The sequence below is a fragment of the Trachypithecus francoisi genome, unplaced genomic scaffold (assembly GCF_009764315.1).
Source record: "Trachypithecus francoisi isolate TF-2019V2 unplaced genomic scaffold, Tfra_2.0 Lachesis_group20, whole genome shotgun sequence".
Taxonomy (NCBI): Eukaryota; Metazoa; Chordata; class Mammalia; order Primates; family Cercopithecidae; genus Trachypithecus; species Trachypithecus francoisi.
In genome coordinates, this window is record NW_022681466.1 from 49,879,525 (window position 1) to 49,898,487 (window position 18,963).

An 18,963-nucleotide genomic window follows, 5' to 3' on the forward strand; every position below is an offset into this window, starting at 1 on the left:
CGCAGTGAGTCATGATCTCAACACTATACTCCAGCCTGGGTGACAGGGGAAAAAAAAAAAAGATAGCTGTATGATATACTGCTCTGTGGATGCAGTACAACTTTTTTTTTTTTTTTTTTTTTTTTTTTGAGATGGAGTCTCACTGTGTTGCCCAGGTTGGAGTGAAATGGCTTGATCTCGGCTCACTGCAGCCTCCGCCTCCTAGGTTCAAGTGATTCTCCTGCCTCAGCCTCCCAAGTAGCTGGGATTATAGGTGCCCGCCACCACACCCAGCTAATTTTTGTATTTTTGGTAGAGACAGGGTTTCACCATGTTGGTCAGGCTGGTCTTGAACTCCTGACCTCAGGTGATCCACCTGCCTTGGCCTCAGAAAGTGCTGGGATTACAGGCGTGAGCCACCGTGCCCAGCCGTGGATGCAGTATAACTTTTTTGGCCACAGTAATACTGTTTGGATGACTATTTCTGCACAAATATTTGTCCATATTAGAAATCATTTCCTTAGAATATATTCCTAGAAGTGGAATTACTGATTTCCCAAAAGACTTTGACATGTAGTTGAGGGAACTTGAAAACTCTACAATTGAGAAAGAAGAGTACAGTAAGTAAGAAAATTGAACCAGGCATGGTGGCTCACACCTGTAATTCTGGCACTTTGGAAGGCTGAGGCGGGAGGATTGCTTGAGCCCGGGAGTTTGAGACTAGCCTGAGAAACCTAGTGAGACCTCTTCTCTACAAAAAATTTGAAAAATAAGCCGTGGCCGGGTGCGGTGGCTCAAGCCTGTAATCCCAGCACTTTGGGAGGCCGAGACGGGCGAATCACGAGGTCAGGAGATCGAAACCATCCTGGCTAACACGGTGAAACCCCGTCTCTACTAAAAAAAAAAAAATACAAAAAAATTAGCTGGGCGAGGTGGCGGGCGCCTGTAGTCCCAGCTACTCGGGAGGCTGAGGCAGGAGAATGGCGGGAACCCGGGAGGCGGAGCTTGCAGTGAGCTGAGCCGGCCACTGCACTCCAGCCTGGGGGCAGAGCGAGACTCTGTCTCAAAAAAAAAAAAAAAAAAAAAAAAAAAGAAGAATAAGCCGTGTGTGGTTTTGTATACCTGTAGTCACAGCTACTGTAGAGGCTAAGGCAGGAGGATTGCTTGAGCCTGGGAGTTCAGGGCTGCAGTGAGCTATGATTGCAACACTGCACTCCAGCCTGGGTGACAAAGTGAGACTCTGTCTTAAGAAAAAAAAAAAAAAAGAACTAAGAACTGGATATGAAGAGAAAGTGGTCATTGAATTGTGAGAGTGACTGGCCATCAGGTCAAGTCCTTGCATTGATTTGAAGTCAAGTCTTTATTAAACCATGTGTTGTGGAGGCACTGGTCTGGGTATTTACATTTATGAGATGTAAGAGGCTTTTTGTCATTGCTGAAGATAACATTTTCTCCTTCCTTTTTAGTTTACAGGAGAGCCGTCCATTTTCAGTTGACTTTTTCAGGAAAATGATTCAGTTTGAAAAGGAGCAAGTAAGTATTCTGTTTCAGCATTTCTTGTCTGGGAAAATGGATAAGTGGTTACTAATCTATCGGACATTTTTTTTTCTTCCCCTGAGGCAGAGTCTCACTCTGTCACCAGGCTGGAGTGCAGTGGCGCAATCTTGGCTCACCGCAACCTCCATCTCCCAGGTTCAAGCGATTCTCCTGCCTCAGCCTCCTGAGTAGCTGGGACTACAGGCGTGCGCCACCAGGCCCAGCCAATTTTTGTATTTTTAGTAGAGATGGGGTTTTACCATGTTGGCCAGGGTGGTCTCTATCTGTTGACCTCATGATCTGCCCGCTTCTGCCTCCCGAAGTGTTGGGATTACAGGTGTGAGCCACTGTGCCCGGCCTGGGAGTGCTTTGTTATGTAAAAAGCTATCATTATAATACAATATAAATTTCTGATCCCTTGGTCTAACCCCTTTCCATAGAGCTGGTTTAGGATTGGTAATCAAGCAAAGGGAAAGTACGTGTTCGGAGAATAGAAAACTTAGATGTTACTTTTTTTTTGAGATAGAGTCTTACTCTTGCCCAGGCTGGGGTGCAGTGGTGTGATCTCGGCTTACTGCAAACTCTGCATCCTGGGTTCAAGTGATTCTCCTGCCACACCCTCCCGAGTAGCTGGGATTATAGGCACATGCCGCCATGCCCGGCTAAATTTGTATTTTCAGTAGAGACGGAGTTTCGCCATGTTGGCCAAGCTGGTCTCAAACTCCTGACTTCAGGTGATCCCTCAGCCTCCCAAAGTGCTGGAATTATAGGTGTGAGCCACTGCGCCCGGCAAGCCAAGTATCTGTTCTTATTCTACTGTATAAGACAGTTTTATAGTACAGGAGATAGTCTAGCCTAATATTTAATAGCCAGGCTTTGGATTTATAACATGATAGTTAGGTGCCTTGAGCAAGTCACTTAATTCTAAGCTTCCCGTCCTCATCTGTAAAGGTTATTATACCTGTTTCAGGGGTGTTAGAGTTGTAAGGCCAAATGGGATACTGGATAGAAAGGATGTTGCATAATGCCGTGCACATATGAGCCGTTAAACAGGTGTGATCTGTTTTTCGTGCATGTCTAAAATATGAGGTTAAATTGACTTTTTTTTTTTTTTTTTTTTTGAGACAGAGTCTCACTGTCTGTTGCCGAGGCTGGAGTGCAGTGGCACAATCTTGGCTCACTGCAACCTCCACGTCACAGGTTCAAGCGATTCTCCTGCTTCAGCCTCCCAAGTAGCTGGGCTTACAGGCCCCTGCCACTGCACCTGGCTAATTTTTTTGTTTTTGAGACGGAGTCTCGCTCTGTCACCCAGGCTGGAGTGCAGTGGCGCACTCTTGGCTCACTACAACCTCTGCCTCCCAGATTTAAGCAGTTCTCCTGCCTCAGCCTCTTGAGTAGCTAGGATTTCAGGCATGTACCGCCATGCCTGGTTAAGTTTTGTATTTTTAGTAGGGACAGAGTTTCACCATGTTGGCCAGGCTGGTCTTGAACTCCTGTTCTTGTGATCCACCCGCCTCGGCCTCCCAAAGTGCTGGGATTACAGGTGAGAGCCACCACGCCTGGCCCTAATTTTTGTATTTTTAGCAGAGATGGGTTTCACCATGTTGGCCAGGCTGGTCTCAAACCCCTGACCTTGTGTTCTGCCCGCCTCGGCCTCCCAAAGTGCTGGGATTACAGGCATGAGCCACCGCTCCCAGCAAGAATACTTTTTTTTTTTTTGAGACAGAGTCTCGCTCTGTCACCCAGGCTGGAGTGCAGGGGCACCATCTCGGCTCACTACAAACTCTGCCTCCCGGGTTCATGCCATTCTCCTGCCTCAGCCTCCTGAGTAGCTGGGACTACAGGCGCCCACCACCACACCCAGCTAATTTTTTGTATTTTTAGTGGAGACGGGGGTTCCACTGTGTTAGCCAGGATGGTCTTGATCTCCTGACCTTGTGATCTGCCCACCTCGGCCTCCCAAAATGCTGGGATTACAGGCGTGAGCCATGGCACCCGGCAAGAATATATTTTTAAAAATAGGTGGAGAATGAGCAGTTTTTGGTTGTAAAGTTAGTTATAGCTATTTTGCTAGGTACATAATTCATTAGCATTTTAATCTAATACGTAGCTGTGCTAAGATATTATGCTTGTTTTATAGGTGAGGAAGTGTTTAAGGTCAAAGAGTTTAAAAACTTGCTGAAGGTTATATAACTAGTATTTATTTTAAGTGGATATAGCAAATAAGTACCAGAGCCCAGATATTCAGAAGGAAGAAATCCTTACTCAAAACAATTAGAACCTTTGCTGTTTCTTTATTTAATTCCCACTCATTCCTCAAGACTTTCAAATACTGTTTTCTGTGAAGCTGCCCATGTCCCCCACTTTTTTCTAATAGTGCTTTTTTTTGCCATGCTACTACAGCAAAGTGCTTTTGTGTTTCACATGTACTTCACTCTGTTGAGTGGCTTTGATTTTTTCCTGGAAAAGTTGAGAGCCAAGTTGTGTTCATGTTAAACTCTTCCCCTTCAAATACCTGACAGACAATAGCTGCTTAACAATATGGTTGGAATGAATTTGTTATGTTATAAGTCAGGCTTTTGAGGCAAGATTGTCTGTCTTTGTCAGGAGTCCTGCAATATGGCGAACATAAGAGAATATTATGAGAGGGCTTTGAGAGAATTTGGATCCACAGATTCTGGTAAGTAAACCCTTAATTTGTGACCAATTAGTATGGTTAGAACAGTATTTCTTGGCTGAGCACAGTGGTTGATGCCTGTAATCCCAGTACTCCAGCCTGGGCGATACAGTGAGACCCTGTCTCAAAACCAGAAACCAAAAACACCCGCTCTGGATTAGAGAAAGATTTGCATGGTTTTGTTCTCTTAAAAAAATGTATTTAGAGTTACATGAAAGGGGTAAACGTGAGATGCCGATTGGCATCTGTTATTGACTGTCTCCACATTGCCCTCATTTGTAGGACTTGTATAACGTACTTCTGGGTATAGGTATGTCACATAAAATCTGTGGACTTTATGAACTCATAAACATTGATTTGTTTATTTTTATTTTGTTTTGAGTCGGTGTCTCACTCTGTCACCTAGGCTGGAATGCAGTGGCGCAGTCTCGGCTCACTGCAACCTCTGCCTCCCAGGTTCAAGCGATTCTCATGCCTCTGCCTCCCAAGTAGCTGGGAGTACAGGCACGCGTGCCACCATGCCTGGCTAATTTTTGTATTTTCAGTCGAGATGGAGTTTTGCCATGCTGGCTAGGCTGGTCTTGAGCTCTTGACCTCAGGTGATCCGCCTGCCTTGGCCTCCCGAAGTGCTGGGATTACAGGTATGAGCCACTGTGCCTAACCAAAAAGTTTTAGTATTTTTGAGTTAATTAAATAAAACAGACTTTTATGATTCATGTGAAGGTTTTCTACTGGGAAAAAAAAAAAAAACTGGCGAGGTGCAATGTCTCACACCTGTAATCCCAGCACTTTGGAAGGCCAAGGTAGAAGGATTGCTTGAGCCCAGGAGTTCAACACTAGCCTGGGCAATATGGTGAAACCCTCTTTCTACAAAATATTAAAAAATTAGCCAAATATGGTGGTGTGCCTGTGGTCCCAGCTGCCCTGGAGGCTGAGGCAGGAGGGTCACTGGAACTCAGGAAGTTGAGACTATAGTAAGCCATGTTCCCACCACTACGTTCTAGCCTGGGCAACACAGCGAGACCCTGTCTCAAAAAAAACAAACCAAAATCTGCCCCTATAGTTTAAAGAAGCTAAGAGAGGTATTGTTAAACAAAGCATCCTAGGGAAGTAACAGTGAGAAGTTAAGTTTCTTAGAAATCTTGAGTTGAATTGATATTTAATAAGGTTACCTAATAACACTCCTGTCAGTTATCTAATTGTATTATTATTTTTTTTTTAAAGATATTTGGATGGATTATATGAAAGAAGAATTGACCCACCCCCTTGGTAGACCTGAGAACTGTGGACGGATCTACTGGCGAGCGATGAAAATGTTGCAGGGAGAGTCAGCAGAGGCATTTGTAGCTAAACATGCTATGCATCAGACTGGCCATTTGTGAAGAGGAAGAATACAGCCTGCTTTGTGAAACAGTATTGCAAGCAAGCCCTGTGGGCAAATTTGTATTATGAGTCCATCTGTAATTTGCTCAGTGATGGCAGACAAGATGGCTGTCTGGTTTTGAGACACACTTTATTTTATGTTAACTTGTTAATCTTTTTTAAAAATTAAAAATTTTTTATGATTGAGACAGGATCTTGCTCTTTTGCCCTGGCTGGTCTTGAACTCCTGGACTCAAGTGACCTTCTCACCTCAGACTCCTGAGTAGCTGGAATTATAGGTATATGACACCGTGCTCAGCTTGATGTGCTAATCTCTGATTCCAGGAAAGAGAACTGCTGATTTAATGTTGAGGCCCGATCTACCACAGGTCCTAAATGTTCCCCAAAATACATGGAAAGCATATGACTGTTTTTTTTTTTATTATCTCGGGTCAAGCACTAGTATCTCTAATCTCGATTTAAGAGCCAGTTGAAACGAAGGAGAAAGTGGCCGGGCGTGGTGGCTCACACCTGTAATCCCAGCACTTTGGGAAGGCTGAGGCAAGCAAATCATCTGAGGTCAGGAGTTTGAGACCAGCCTGGCCAACGTGGTGAAACCCCATCTCTACTGAAAATACAAAAATTAGCCGGGCGTGGTGTTGGGCTCCTGTAATCCCAGCTACTTGGGAGGCTGAGGCAGGAGAATCGCTTGAACCTGGGAGGCGGAGGTTGCAGTGAGCTGAGATCATGCCATTGCACCCCAGCCTGGGCAAGAAGAGCAAAACTCCTCGAGAAAAAAGGAAAAGGAGAAGGTACAGTTTTGTTAGTTTATTCTCATTATAAAAGATACGTGGTATGCATTTGTTCTGAAAAATATGGAGGAAATAGAATAGTGTGGCGAAAAAAATCAAAACATCCTGTAATCTAGAGTTAAACTCAGTAATTTGATTTCCTTTATCAGAATTGGATTTATACTCTTAGATTATTTACCCATTCATTCATTCAAGAAATATTTGAGTGCCCATTATGTGCAGGAAAGAAGGGAGGCCTTTGGGGATAGAAGTGGGGGTTGCAAAAACAGCTGAATGTCCTAAGAAAGTTGATTGGATCAGCAGCAAAGGAATTGCTGGATGTTGGGAAAATTTGTCCTTCAAGAAGGTGAAAACTATAAAAAAGTGTCTTCTGTCTTCTGGGACTGATGATCAGAGAAGTGTTTGCAATTGAGGCGACCCACCAACAAAAGAAGGGAAGGGGTAGGGAATAGATTCAAGTGCAGAGAAGCCTTAGCAGTGAGGAGTGCAAGGCAGGCTTGGAGCAAAAAAATAAAAACATTCCAGGAGCAGGATGTAACTGTTTGAATTGTATCCTGTAGCTTAATATCATGTCACTGGGACAAGCTTTCAGTGTGGCTTATTGTTAGTTTCACTTAGTATTGTTTTTCTGTGTCATTAAATAGCCTTAAAACATTTAATGAATTCATAACATTACATTGTAAAAATAAGCTATAATGTATTTTACTCATCCTCCGGTTGGACTGTCTTTGTTTGTTTGTTTGAGATGGAGTCTTGCTCTGTTGCCCAGGCTGGAGTGCAGTGGCCCTATCTCGGCTCACTGCAACCTCCACCTCCTGGGTTCAAGTGGTTCTGGCTCAGCCTCCCGAGCAGCTGGGTGGGACTACAGGCACTCGCCACCACACCCAGCTAATTTTTGTATTTTTAGTAGAGAAGGGGTTTCACCATATTGGCCAGGCTGGTTGCAAACTCCTGACCTCATGATCCACCCGTCTTGGTCTCCCAAAGTGTTGGAATTACAGGCGTGAGCCACCGAGCCCGGCCTAGACTTGTCATTTCTAATTTTTAAAAAAATTATATAAATGCTGTTGATGAAGATTCTTGTCAATCTTTGTTCACATCCCTGCCTATTTCCTTAGGAGATTGACATCTGACAGTGGAATTACTGGATCAAAGGATACTGCTTTTAGAGAATATTGATATGTATTGCTGGTTTGCTCCTTCTTTCAAGCAATAGATGAAAGTGTCAGTATCCTTACCTGTACTGGTGTAATTATATTTTTTATTTTTACCGTTTTATAGGTGAAATGTCATATATCATTGTTTTAACATACTTTTCTTTGATATTAGTGAAGTTAGTGTATTTTATGTTTCTCATCTTTTTACATCCTTAGACTATTTTAAACACTTTTTCTTACTAATTTATGAGTTAAATTTTTTTTTTTAATTGGACAAGGTCTTGCTCTGTCACCTAGGCTACAGTGCAGTGGTATGATCATGGCTCACTACAGCCTTAAATTCTGGGCTCAAGAGATCCTCCTGCTTCAGCCTCCTGAGTAGCTGGGACTGTAGGCACACACCACCACGTCTGGTTAATTAAAAAATTTTTTTGTAGAGACTGGTCTCACTATGTTGCCAGGGCTGGTCTCTTAAAGGGTTGGCCTCAAGCAATCCTACCTCAGCCTCCCAAAGTACTGGTATTACAGGCATGAGCCATTGTGCCTGGGCAGAGTTTTTAAAAACATACTAAGTATATTATTATCTTGTTTCTAATTTGTTGCAAATAATTTTATCCCCAGCTTTTCTTGTGGCAATTTTTTTTTTTTTTTTTTTGAGACAGAGTCTTGCTCTGTGGCCCAGGCTGGAGTGCAGTGGTATGATCTTACTGCAACCTCTGCCTCCTGGTTCAAGCAGTTCTCCCTGCCTCAGCCTCCCAAGTAGCTGGGATTATATAAGCGCCCACCTTTTGTGGCAATTTTTGATGCCCAGAGGTATTTTGAGTGTGTGTGTGTGTTTGTGATGTCTGTTTTTAAAATGCTTTGAAAGCTCTTCCTGGTGCTGAGAAGACTCTTTTTCCCCAAGCAGTTAATTTTTCCAACACTCTTTGGGCAGTTACGTTTCTCTCTGCTGATTTGTGATGTTGCCTTTATTATATGTTAAATTTCTGTGAGTATTAGAGTCTACTTTAGAATATTTTTATTTTGAGCTTTTGTACTGTTTTTTCTTTCTTTCTTTTTTTTTTTTTGACCAAGTCTCACTCTGTTGCCCAGAGTGGAGTGCCGTGGGACAATCTCTGCTCACTGCAACCTACACCTCCCGGGCTCAAGGGATTCTCCTGCCTCAGCCTCCCGAGTAGCTGAGATTATAGGTGTGCGCCACCACGCCTGGCTAATTTTTGTATTTTTGGTAGAGACGGAGTTTCACCATGTTGGCCAGGATAGCCTTGAACTGACCTCAAGTGATCCGCCTGCCTCAGCCTCCCAAAGTGCTAGGATTACAGGAGTGAGCCACCGCGGCCAGCCTGTTTTCTTGTCATTTGTTTTAAAATAAGAAAAAAATTCCTCTTTTTCCTGTCCCTTAAGTCCTGGGATGTTTAACCTTCTTTTTTTTTTTTTTTATTTTTTTTTATTTTTTTTTTATTATTATTTTTTTTTGGAGGCGGTGTCTCGCTCTGTCGCCCGGACTGGAGTGCAGTGGCCAAATCTCAGCTCACTGCAAGCTCCGCCTCCCGGGTTCACGCCATTCTCCTGCCTCAGCCTCCCAAGCAGCTGGGACTACAGGCGCCCGCCACCTCGCCCAGCTAGTTTTTTGTATTTTTAGTAGAGACGGGGTTTCACCGTGTTAGCCAGGATGGTCTCGATCTCCTGACCTCGTGATCCGCCTGTCTCAGCCTCCCAAAGTGCTGGGATTACAGGCTTGAGCCACCGCGCCCGGCGGGATGTTTAACCTTCTAAATCTTATTTGGCACTTTAATTTTACAAAAGAGATATGTGTTGTAAATAGAGTAGGGAGCAAAGAGGATAGTGGTAGTCTCCTTAACACAAAGCTATATAAAGGTGGTCACCTGGGCTCATCACGTCCCTATATCTGATTCTCACTATTGCAGATTATGAAAACGCATCTAGCTAGCACACTTAGAGTTGCACTGCTAGAAACAGTAGCTCCTAGGCAGATGTAGCAATTTAAATTTATTAGAATTATTCAATTTATTCATATTGGCCACATTTCAAGTGCTCAGTAGGTATATGGTTACTATATTGGACAGCACAGATAGTAGAACTTTTATTTTCACCATTAAAGAAGGTTCTATTGGACACTGCTGACCTAGAGGCAGCCTTGGGGATACTGACTCCTGCGTAGGAACATCTACAGAGAGAAAAATAATACCGAATATCGTGTGTCAGTTTTATGCTAAATTTTTTCAAATGCCTTTTGTGTTGTACAAACAACAGAGTCTTTGAGGGGGATGAAGGAAGAGGGTCTCATGTCCTGATGTTGACGTGATTAGCACGCCTTGAGCTGGTTTGTTATTAGAGGTTAGGCACTGTGGGGAAGGCAGGGAAGGCTGTCTTTCCAATTGGGTTGTTCCCAGCTCAGGCCCTGCCTATCCCCAGAAGCCACCTTTCGAGGAAAAACGGGAAATAATTAGGTTGTTGAGTATCAGGCGTTGAGCATGGAAATACAGGAACCCGAATGTTCAGGATTAGCGTCGTGGCCTCTATTCTGTGTCCACCGCACATTGCAGTTTGTGTCTTATCCTGGTTTCTAATAGATTATCTTCAAAGACGATCATTATCTCAAGGTGGAGGTCACTAGGTTGCTGATGTGTCCTACCCACGCGGGGTTTTGAAGCTGGAGCACACCCCAAGTGGCTGCGTAGGGTACGCATGGCGTTTCACACCCAGCTAGTCGTCCAGCCTTGGGATCTGTACCGCGAGGAGTTGCCAAAATCAGTCCCCGAGATTGTTTCAGATTTCGCGCCGGCAGGGAGGGGCGGGCTCCGCGAGGCCGCACGCCCCGCCCCCTGCACCGCCCCGCCCCCGTTTCCTCGTGACCCCCCCCCCCACGGCGCCCCGCCCTCTTGGCCGGGACCCTCCCCAGGCTGATTGGCCCCTCGGCGGCGTATCCTCGGGCTGGCAGGCGACAGGCGCGCGTCACGTGGCCCACGGCGTCCAGGGCGCCGATCTGCTGGCAGCCGGGCATGGACCCTCAGGCCGCCAGGGCCCAGGCACGGCGGGCCGCGGAGCCGTCTCGGGGCCCGCCGCTGCCTAGCGCGCGGGAGACGCCCCCCAGCCCGGAGGTAAGCGCCGCGTGGGGGCAGGGAGCAACAGCCAGCCGCATCCTGGGGCAGGAAGTCGCGGGGCCGGGCTGGGCGGGGGCCGCGGGGCTGGGGAGGCGCCTTTGGCCGGCCTCCGGCCGCCCCGCGACCTGGAGCGCTGTTTGGCTTCGCGCTCGAGCTGAAAACTGCCAGGCCGAGGGGCCGCGGGGCTGCGGGGCGAGGAACGCCGAGGGCGTGGGTGGGCGCGCCGGGTCGGTGGGGAAGGCTGTCCGCCCGCTGGGCGCCGCTGCGAATTTGGTAAATGGGAGATGACGCTGGTGACCGAGAGCCGGGTCCCGCTGCCAGGAGCCTGGGCGAGGGCCTGGTGAGAGCGGCGAGGAGAGAGACTTGACTTTACAGATCTGTGGACCTCTGTGCGTTGGTGGGGATGCCCGCTAACCCTGAGCCCCAGATGATGTCACATGCGCACTCCCCCTTCTTATTGAAACCAAAAAGGCCCTGTTTGACGCAGGGTTTCCAGAAACTTGTTTTCATGTACGCTAGACAGCACCCGGTTTTCTCGAGAACGTTACAGACCGTTATTACAGTCATTACCTGCCCTTGTTTATTGTCAGTCCCGGCTAGGTGCTGAGGTAGGAACCCGCTGTTAGGGCTGTTTGCCCAGCCTAGCATAGTGCCTGGCACAGGAGATAGACATGCTAACTGGATGAATGATGCCTCAAAGATGGTACTTAGCCAAAGTAAGATATGAAAAATGCAGCGACACTTATACAGAAAATTACTTTGTGGTGCAGAATAGAATGGGACTAATTTTGTCTGGGTCTAGCAGGAAAAGATCAAGGCTGGTGGTGTCTGCAGAGGCGTGGAGATGAGAAAGTGCAGGGCACATGACCTGGAGTTGGGTCTCAGAGCATGCAGAGAACTATGCTCAACAGGTTGATGGGAGTTGGGGACGTGGGGACGTGCGAATGCCATGGCTAATTTTGCACTCCCTCAGTGGAGGGCTGTTGAGGATTTAGAGCAAAGTAGTGATTAATTCTGTAAGGCTGGGCCAGATGGCTGGATGGGAAGGTGGTTAGGAGGCAGTGGCAGTGGTTTAGGCGAGAGGTCTGACTTCTCCTTGGGCGGCAGTGATCAGAAGTTGTCACTAACTAAAGGGAGTGGAATTGAATTATTAAAACCAGGTATAACTAGATAATGAATGCTGATTGGAGCAGGTGCCAAGTACAGTTTAGATGTAGCAGAAAAGATGAATTTAAATTCAAGAAATGTTACATTCTTGCTACATGCCAGGTGTTTTCTTTTCTTTTCTTTTTTTTTTTTGAGGCGGAGTCTCGCTCTGTCGCCCGGACTGTAGTGCAGTGGCCGGATCTCAGCTCACTGCAAGCTCCGCCTCCCGGGTTTACGCCATTCTCCTGCCTCAGCCTCCCGGGTAGCTGGGACTACAGGCACCCGCCACCTCGCCCGGCTAGTTTTTGTATTTTTAGTAGAGACGGGGTTTCACCGTGTTAGCCAGGATGGTCTCGATCTCCTGACCTCGTGATCCGCCCGTCTCGGCCTCCCAAAGTGCTGGGATTACAGGCTTGAGCCACCGCGCCCGGCCTGGTGTTTTCATAAATGGTATCTCATCATAAGTCCCCTGCAGGGTCAGAACAGTCGCCCCCAATTTCTGGAGAAGAAAACTCAGGCACAGTAATTGAAGTGATGTGTTCAAGGTCACAGTCTGAATGGATGGCAGAGCTGAGATCAAAATCAAGTCTTTTTATGCAGGCAGGGAACATTTCCTGATTCATTAGAAAGAGATCTTGGAGGTCGTAGGGTTTCAGGAACTTCTGAGTGATGGGAGCAGAGAAGCATTTGGTTGGCCGTACGGGAAGATTTTCAGTTAGATGAGAAATACTGCCTTCAGTGCTCAGCATTGCAGAGGAACTATAAAGCTTCCCCCACCTCAATGTGTCGGTGAGGAAACAGAATTCGATAGAGTTGTTTGCTAACTATAAAGTTGTTAAGTAACTGAAAAGGTGAAACGTATACCTGGGGGTGGCAACCGCAGGGAACAGCTACCAACCTATGGCTGGAGGAACAAAGAGATGAAGTTGATTAAAAGCTTAGAGGAAAGGCTCTGTAGAGCTGAAATTCCAACCTTTAAGGAGGAGGCACTGCCTCAGCTGATGTAGGGGGTCTCCGACCTTGGAGGAGAGTCCTGGGATCCAGACCTCTAAAGAGAAGGTGCAGTGATAAGGCTGGCTCTGCAAGAGTTCGCAGAACTGTATACTGGATTCTGTGGCCACTATAGGAAGGCATTCCTGCTGCCATGGTGAAGTGTCATAAGGTGATGCCAACGTGAATAGGAAGGAACAATGCCCGTCTCCTTCCAGCCTTGTGCAGTTTAACAGGGCAAAGCAGAAATGTGGGTGGCAGAGTGCCAGCCCTGCATCACCAAGGGGAGTATGGAAGAGTGGGTGGGGTTGAGGTGCAATAGCTGAATACTGGGCATACCCCAGATACCCAAGTCCTTGGTAATCGTTTCTTCTTCCTGCAGGCTGGCTTTGCTACAGCTGACCACTCCAGTCAGGAGAGAGAGACTGAGAAGGCTATGGATCGACTAGGCAAGTAGATGGCAGAGACAGTGGAAGCTGGGGAGACCAAGGACGTGAGGAGAGGGATAGTCCCTCTGTCTCATTTACCTTTTCTTTTAGCCAGTCCTCTCTGCTGCTTAGTGGCCTCTGCCCAGGGTTGAACAGTACCCTCCTTTGGAAGCCTTGCTTGGAGCTTCCTTAAGGGAAGTCCTGGGGCTTTCCTTACGTTCAAACCCATCCTTCTACCGAGAGAAACAGCTTGAAACGGTGAAAATAGTACAGCAGTCTCCCCTTATTCCTAGGGGATACATTCTAAGACCCCCCCCCAGGGGATGCCTGAAACTGCTTTCTTTCCCCCTATATATACTATTTCTGATATAGTTTAATTTATAAATTATGCATATGTGATTAACCATATTAATATAGAACAATTATGCCAATATACTGAAAGTTATGTGAATGTGTTCACTCTCAAAATATCTTTTTTTTTTTGAAATGGAATCTTGCTCTGTCACCAGGCTGGAGTACAGTGGCACAATCTCAGCTCACTGCATTCTCTGCCTCCCAGGTTAAAGCAATTCTCCTGCCTCAGCCTCCCGAGTAGCTGGAACTACAGGCATGTGCCACCACACCCAGCTAATTTTTGTATTTTTAGTAGCTATAGGGTTTCACCGTGTTGTCCAGGCTAGTCTAGAACTCCTGATCTCAGATGATCCGCCCACCTAGGCCTCCCAAAGTGCTGGGATTACAGGCATGAGCCACTGTGCCCGGCCCCCTGCCTTTTTTTTTTTTTTTGAGAGGGAGTTTTGCTCTTGTTGCCCAGGCTGGAGTACAGTGGCACAATCTTGGCTCACTACAACCTCTACCTCCTGGATTCAAGCATTCTCCTGCCTCAGCCTCCCAAGTAGCTGGATTACAGGCATATGCCACCATGCCCGGCTGATTTTTGTATTTTTAGTAGAGATGGGGTTTCACCATGTTGGCCAGGCTGGTCTTGAACTCCTGACCTCACGTGACCCATCTGCCTCAGCCTCTCAAAGTGCTGGGATCACAGGTGTGAGCTGCTGTGCCGGCCCCTTTTTTTTCTTTTTTTTTTTTTTGTTTTTTTTTTTTTTTGAGATAGAGTCTCACTCTGTCATCCAGGCTCACTGCAACCACCGTCTCCTGGGTTCTAGTGATTCTCGTGCCTCAGCCTCCTGAGTAGCTGGGATTACAGGCGCGCACAATGGCGTCTGGCTAATTTTTGTATTTATTTATTTATTGTTTGAGACAGAGTCTTGCTCTGTCTCCCAGGCAGTGTCGCGATCTCGGCTCACTGCAAGCTTCGCCTCCCAGGTTCATGCCATTCTCCTGCCTCAGCCTCCCGAGTAACTGGGACCACAGGCACCTGCCACCACGCCTGGCTAATTTTTTGTGTTTTTAGTAGAGACAGGGTTTCACCATGTTAGTCAGGATGGTCTCGATCTCCTGACCTTGTGATCCGCCTGCCTTGACCTCCCAAAGTGCTGGGATTACAGGCGTGAGCCACCACCCCCGGCCTAATTTTTGTATTTTTAATGGAGAGGGGCTTTCACTATGTTGGCCAGGCTGGTCTTGAACTCCTGACCTCAGGTGATCTGCCCACCTCGGCCTCCCAAAGTGTTGGGATTACAGGCATGAGGCACCACGCCTGGCCCTTTTTTTCCTTTTAAAGTAACTCTCACAACCCTATCTTCATTTTACAGATGTGGAAATTGAGGCACAGAATAGTTAAATAAAAACAATTTAAAAATTGTGGTAAAAGATACCTAACATAAATTTACCATTTAACCATTTTACAGCATATAATTCAGTGGCCTTTTAGCACAATGGCAGTGTTGTGCAACCATCACCAGTACTTAGTTCCAGAATCTTTTCATCACCCTAAAAGGAAACCCTGTGCTCACCAAGTAGTCATTCTCCATTCCTTCCTTCCCTGAGCTCTTGGCAACCACTAATTTGCTTTCTGTCTCTGTGGATTTATCTATTCTGGATAGGCAAATGTGAGTTGCCTGTAAATGGAATCATAACAACATGTGCCTTTTGTGTATGGCTTCTTCCACGTAGCGTATTTTCAAGGTGCATCCATGCTGTAGCATGTATCAACACTGCATTCCTTTTTATGGCTGAATAATTCCATCATATGCATATACCACATTTTGTTTTCCCGTTCATCCATTGATGGACATTTGTGGTGTTTCTCCCTTTTGGTGATTGTAAGTAGTACTGCTGTGAGTATCCTTGTTTTATTTGAACACCTGTTTTCAGTTCTTTTGGGTATATGTTTAGGACTGGGATTGCTGGGTCATATGGTAATTCTATATTTATGTTATGGAACTAGTTAAGTAAATTTCAGCTCAGTCACACTTTTTTTTTTTTTTTTTTTTGAGACAGGGTCTCACTCTGTGCAATGGCACGATCTTGGCTCACTGCAGCCTCTGCCTCCCAGGCTCAAGCGATCCTCCCACCTCAGCCTCCTGAGTAGCTGGGATTACAGGTGAATGCCACCGCACCCAGCTAAATTTTTTTTTTTTTTTTTGAGACGGAGTCTTGCTCTGTCACCCAGGCTGGAGTGCAGTGGTGGGATCTCAGCTCACTGCAAGCTCCGCCTCCTGGGTTTTACGCCATTCTCCTGCCTCAGCCTCCCGAGTAGCTGGGACTACAGGCGCCCGCCACCTCATCCGGCTAGTTTTTTTTGTATTTTTTAGTAGAGACGGGGTTTCACCCTGTTAGCCAGGATGGTCTCGATCTCCCGACCTTGTGATCCGCCCATCTCGGCCTCCCAAAGTGCTGGGATTACAGGCTTGAGCCACTGCACCCGGCCCCAGCTAAATTTTTTGAAGTTTTTGTAGAGACAAGGTTTTGCCACAATGTTCAGGCTGGTCTTGAACTTCTGAGCTCAAGCAATCTGCCTGCCTCGGCCTCCCAAAGTGCTAGGTTTACAGGGGTGAGCTACCGCGCCCTGCCCAGTCCCGTATTTAGTACTTGGCAAAACAGGGATTGGAAACCAGGCAGTCTGGCTTTAGACCCCTTGCTCTGAACTATCACTTTATTGCCTATCACTGTTACTGTTGTTCCAGTATTAAGAGCATGGCTGTTTTAGGCTGATTGCCTTCGCTCCTGGGACCTGGCATCACCAAAGCACTGTGTGCTTGGAAATCCATTATCTTTCCCCAGTCTTTCCTCTCTTATTGTGAGGCCTTTTGAAAATGTACTTCCGGCCTCCCCACTGTCAGAAGGAGGCACTAGGTGCTGCCCATTGTAACTAGACAGGCTCTGGTCTTCTGCCTGCAGTGCCCCTGCTCTCCTTTGTCCCTGTGCTCACCTCTAACATGCTCTTTGAGGCTGAAGGGAAGAATAAAAGAGCAAAAACTGCCGGGCGTGGTGGCTTACGTCTGTAATCCCAGCACTTTGGGCGGCTGAGGCGGATGGATCACAAGACCAGCCTGGCCAAGATGGTGAAACCCCATCTCTACTAAAAATACAGAAAAATTAACTGGGCATGGTGGCGGGCACCTGTAATCCCAGCTTCTCAGGAGGCTGAGGCAGATAATTGCTTGAACCTGGGAGGTAGAGATTGCAGTGAGCCGAGATGGCGCCACTGCACTCCAACCTGGGCTACAGAGTGAGACTGTCTCAAAAAAAAAAAAAAAAAAAAAAAGAGCAAAAACTTAATTCAAGCTTGTATTGTGAAAGCGTATTATTTATCAGAGGCCCTTTGCCTCAGTGACAGACATGCAAACCACCTGAAAATGTTAACTGTCCCTAGCTCTGTTTGTAAATTAAAGGACCTGGCAATTAATGGTCTTGTATAAGACAAAACATCTTATTGAAAATAAGTTATCAGGTCTTTTAAAAACATACACAGAAGAGCATTTTTAAAAAAGTGTTCAGGTGGCTAAAGAAGACTCTGTGCACTTGCTTTACTACTTTCATAGTAAGTCTGCCCAAAATTGACTGAGCACACAGCAGGTCCTTCCTCTTTGGTTTGTCACTAAGGCCATCTTCTCTTTATCAATTTAGCCCGTGGAGCACAGAGCGTTCCTAATGACAGTCCTGCTCGGGGTGAGGGCACCCATTCTGAAGAGGAAGGTTTTGCCATGGATGAGGAGGACTCTGATGGAGAACTGAATACCTGGGAGCTGTCAGAAGGGACAAACTGTCCACCCAAGGAACAGCCTGGCGATCTTTTTAATGAGGACTGGGACTTGGAGTTGAAAGCAGATCAAGGGAATCCATATGGTAGGTGTGGAGTCTCTGGGGGTCCTGAACCAGGCCTTCTCAGACACACCTGTCAGACTAGCCCTGAAGGCAGACAGTTTGGAACAGGGGTCCACATCTATGAGCTTAGGCTGGTATCTGTTACAGGTCTGCAATTTCTGTGACACTTCTTTTATATTGAAAAAATACATTTGACTTCGTAATGTATCACTGTTTTAACATCAAAACTGTTACTCTCTTCAAAAATCTCTGCTATGAATTCAGCAGCTGCAAGATAGAAGTGCTGTGTTATCCAGTTTGCTTCCTCTCCACTGCTAAGAACCCTTGTCTGAGAAGCACAGCTTCTCAGCTGTTCAGAATGAACACATTTACAATTCTTCAGGAAAGGAGAACTGTGTGTGTTTTTAAACAAAATAAGTGCAAGGATCTGTCCTCTAGACATACTTTGTGGCTGTCCATTTTTACCTTCTTTCCTTCCCTCCTTCCTTCCCCTAATCTGTCTTTTAAAACTGTCTGCAGATGCTGACGACATCCAGGAGAGCATTTCTCAAGAGCTCAAACCTTGGGTGTGCTGTGCCCCACAAGGAGATATGATCTATGACCCCAGCTGGCACCATCCGCCTCCACTGATACCCTATTATTCCAAGATGGTCTTTGAAACAGGACAGTTTGACGATGCTGAAGACTGAGTGTGGAGCTTTCTGCCTTGTAGGTGGGCGGGCCTCCACATCAAGATCTCTTTTCCTGTCTTGGAGGTTAAAAGTCGTATGTGAGAAAACGTTCTCAGTGACCCCTAGTCTGCGGTACACAGACTAGTGTTCTTTATTGAACAGTGTTCAATAAGGCCCCGTCTTTCTCCCCAGTCTGTTGTTGTTACTAATGGGCTTCTCCTTGGAATGTGTGTGTGTTTGTGTCAAGAGGAGTTGTGTTCTTTGTAAATAAAGGTTAAAAAAAAACTAGTATGCTTCGTCTGCTTTTTTCCCATTTATTTATTTATGGAGACAGTCTCACTGTGTCAGCCAGGCTGGAGTGCAGTAGCGCGAACTTGGCTCATTGGAACCTCCACCTCCTGGGTTTAAGCAATTTTTGTGCCTCAGCCTCCTGAGTAGCTGGGACTGTAGGTGCATGCCACCACACCCGGCTAATTTTTTGTGCTTTTAGTAGAGACGGGGTTTCACCACGTTGGCCAATCTGGTCTCGAATTCCTGGCCTCAAGTGATCCACCCACCTTGGCCTCCCAAGTGCTGGGATTACAGTTGTGAGCCACCATGCCCAGCCTTCACTCCTTCGTTTAAAGTCCCTGAATGACATTTTAAAGATTCAAATGCTTGGAGGCTTTTTTTTTTTTTTTTTTTTGAGACGGAGTCTCGCTCTGTCGCCCAGGCTGGAGTGCAGTGGCTGGACCTCAGCTCACTGCAAGCTCCGCCTCCCGGGTTCACGCTATTCTCCTGCCTCAGCCTCCTGAGTAGCTGGGACTACAGGCGCCCGCCACCTCGCCCGGCTAGTTTTTTGTATTTTTTA

General features: G+C 46.5%; 2 protein-coding genes across 4 annotated transcripts in view; both read left to right on the forward strand.

The window, feature by feature from the left end:
• Positions 1-5,763, forward strand: part of UTP6 (UTP6 small subunit processome component) — a 40,496-nt gene extending 34,733 nt beyond the window's left edge. The window contains exons 17-19 of one of the 2 annotated variants that reach the window (XM_033184278.1): positions 1,446-1,512; positions 4,123-4,195; positions 5,417-5,763. In XM_033184278.1, coding sequence (XP_033040169.1) covers positions 1,446-1,512; positions 4,123-4,195; positions 5,417-5,574 — 298 coding nt within the window. In that variant the 3' untranslated portion in view covers positions 5,575-5,763. The remainder of the gene's footprint in view (positions 1-1,445; positions 1,513-4,122; positions 4,196-5,416) is intronic. The other variant, XM_033184279.1, reaches the window with a different exon arrangement.
• A 4,648-nt stretch (positions 5,764-10,411) lies between these two features.
• COPRS (coordinator of PRMT5 and differentiation stimulator) lies at positions 10,412-18,398 on the forward strand. Of its 2 annotated transcripts, none has more exons than XM_033184280.1 (4): positions 10,412-10,645; positions 13,167-13,233; positions 17,245-17,463; positions 17,962-18,398. In XM_033184280.1, the coding sequence occupies exons 1-4, from the start codon at positions 10,547-10,549 to the stop codon at positions 18,129-18,131; spliced, it is 555 nt and encodes a 184-aa protein (XP_033040171.1). In that variant the 5' UTR covers positions 10,412-10,546; the 3' UTR covers positions 18,132-18,398. The 2 variants fall into 2 exon arrangements, with proteins under 2 accessions (XP_033040171.1, XP_033040172.1); XM_033184281.1 differs by lacking the exon at positions 10,412-10,645 and adding an exon at positions 10,677-10,988.
• Positions 18,399-18,963: the final 565 nt, after the last annotated feature.

Excerpts from the sequence above, each read along its gene's own strand:
- COPRS (XM_033184280.1), top strand. The coding sequence starts at position 10,547 with ATGGACCCTCAGGCCGCCAGGGCCCAGGCACGGCGGGCCGCGGAGCCG. Across the intron at positions 10,646-13,166 it reads AGACGCCCCCCAGCCCGGAG|GCTGGCTTTGCTACAGCTGA; the intron begins GTAAGCGCCGCG and ends TTCTTCCTGCAG. Across the intron at positions 17,464-17,961 it reads AGATCAAGGGAATCCATATG|ATGCTGACGACATCCAGGAG; the intron begins GTAGGTGTGGAG and ends AACTGTCTGCAG.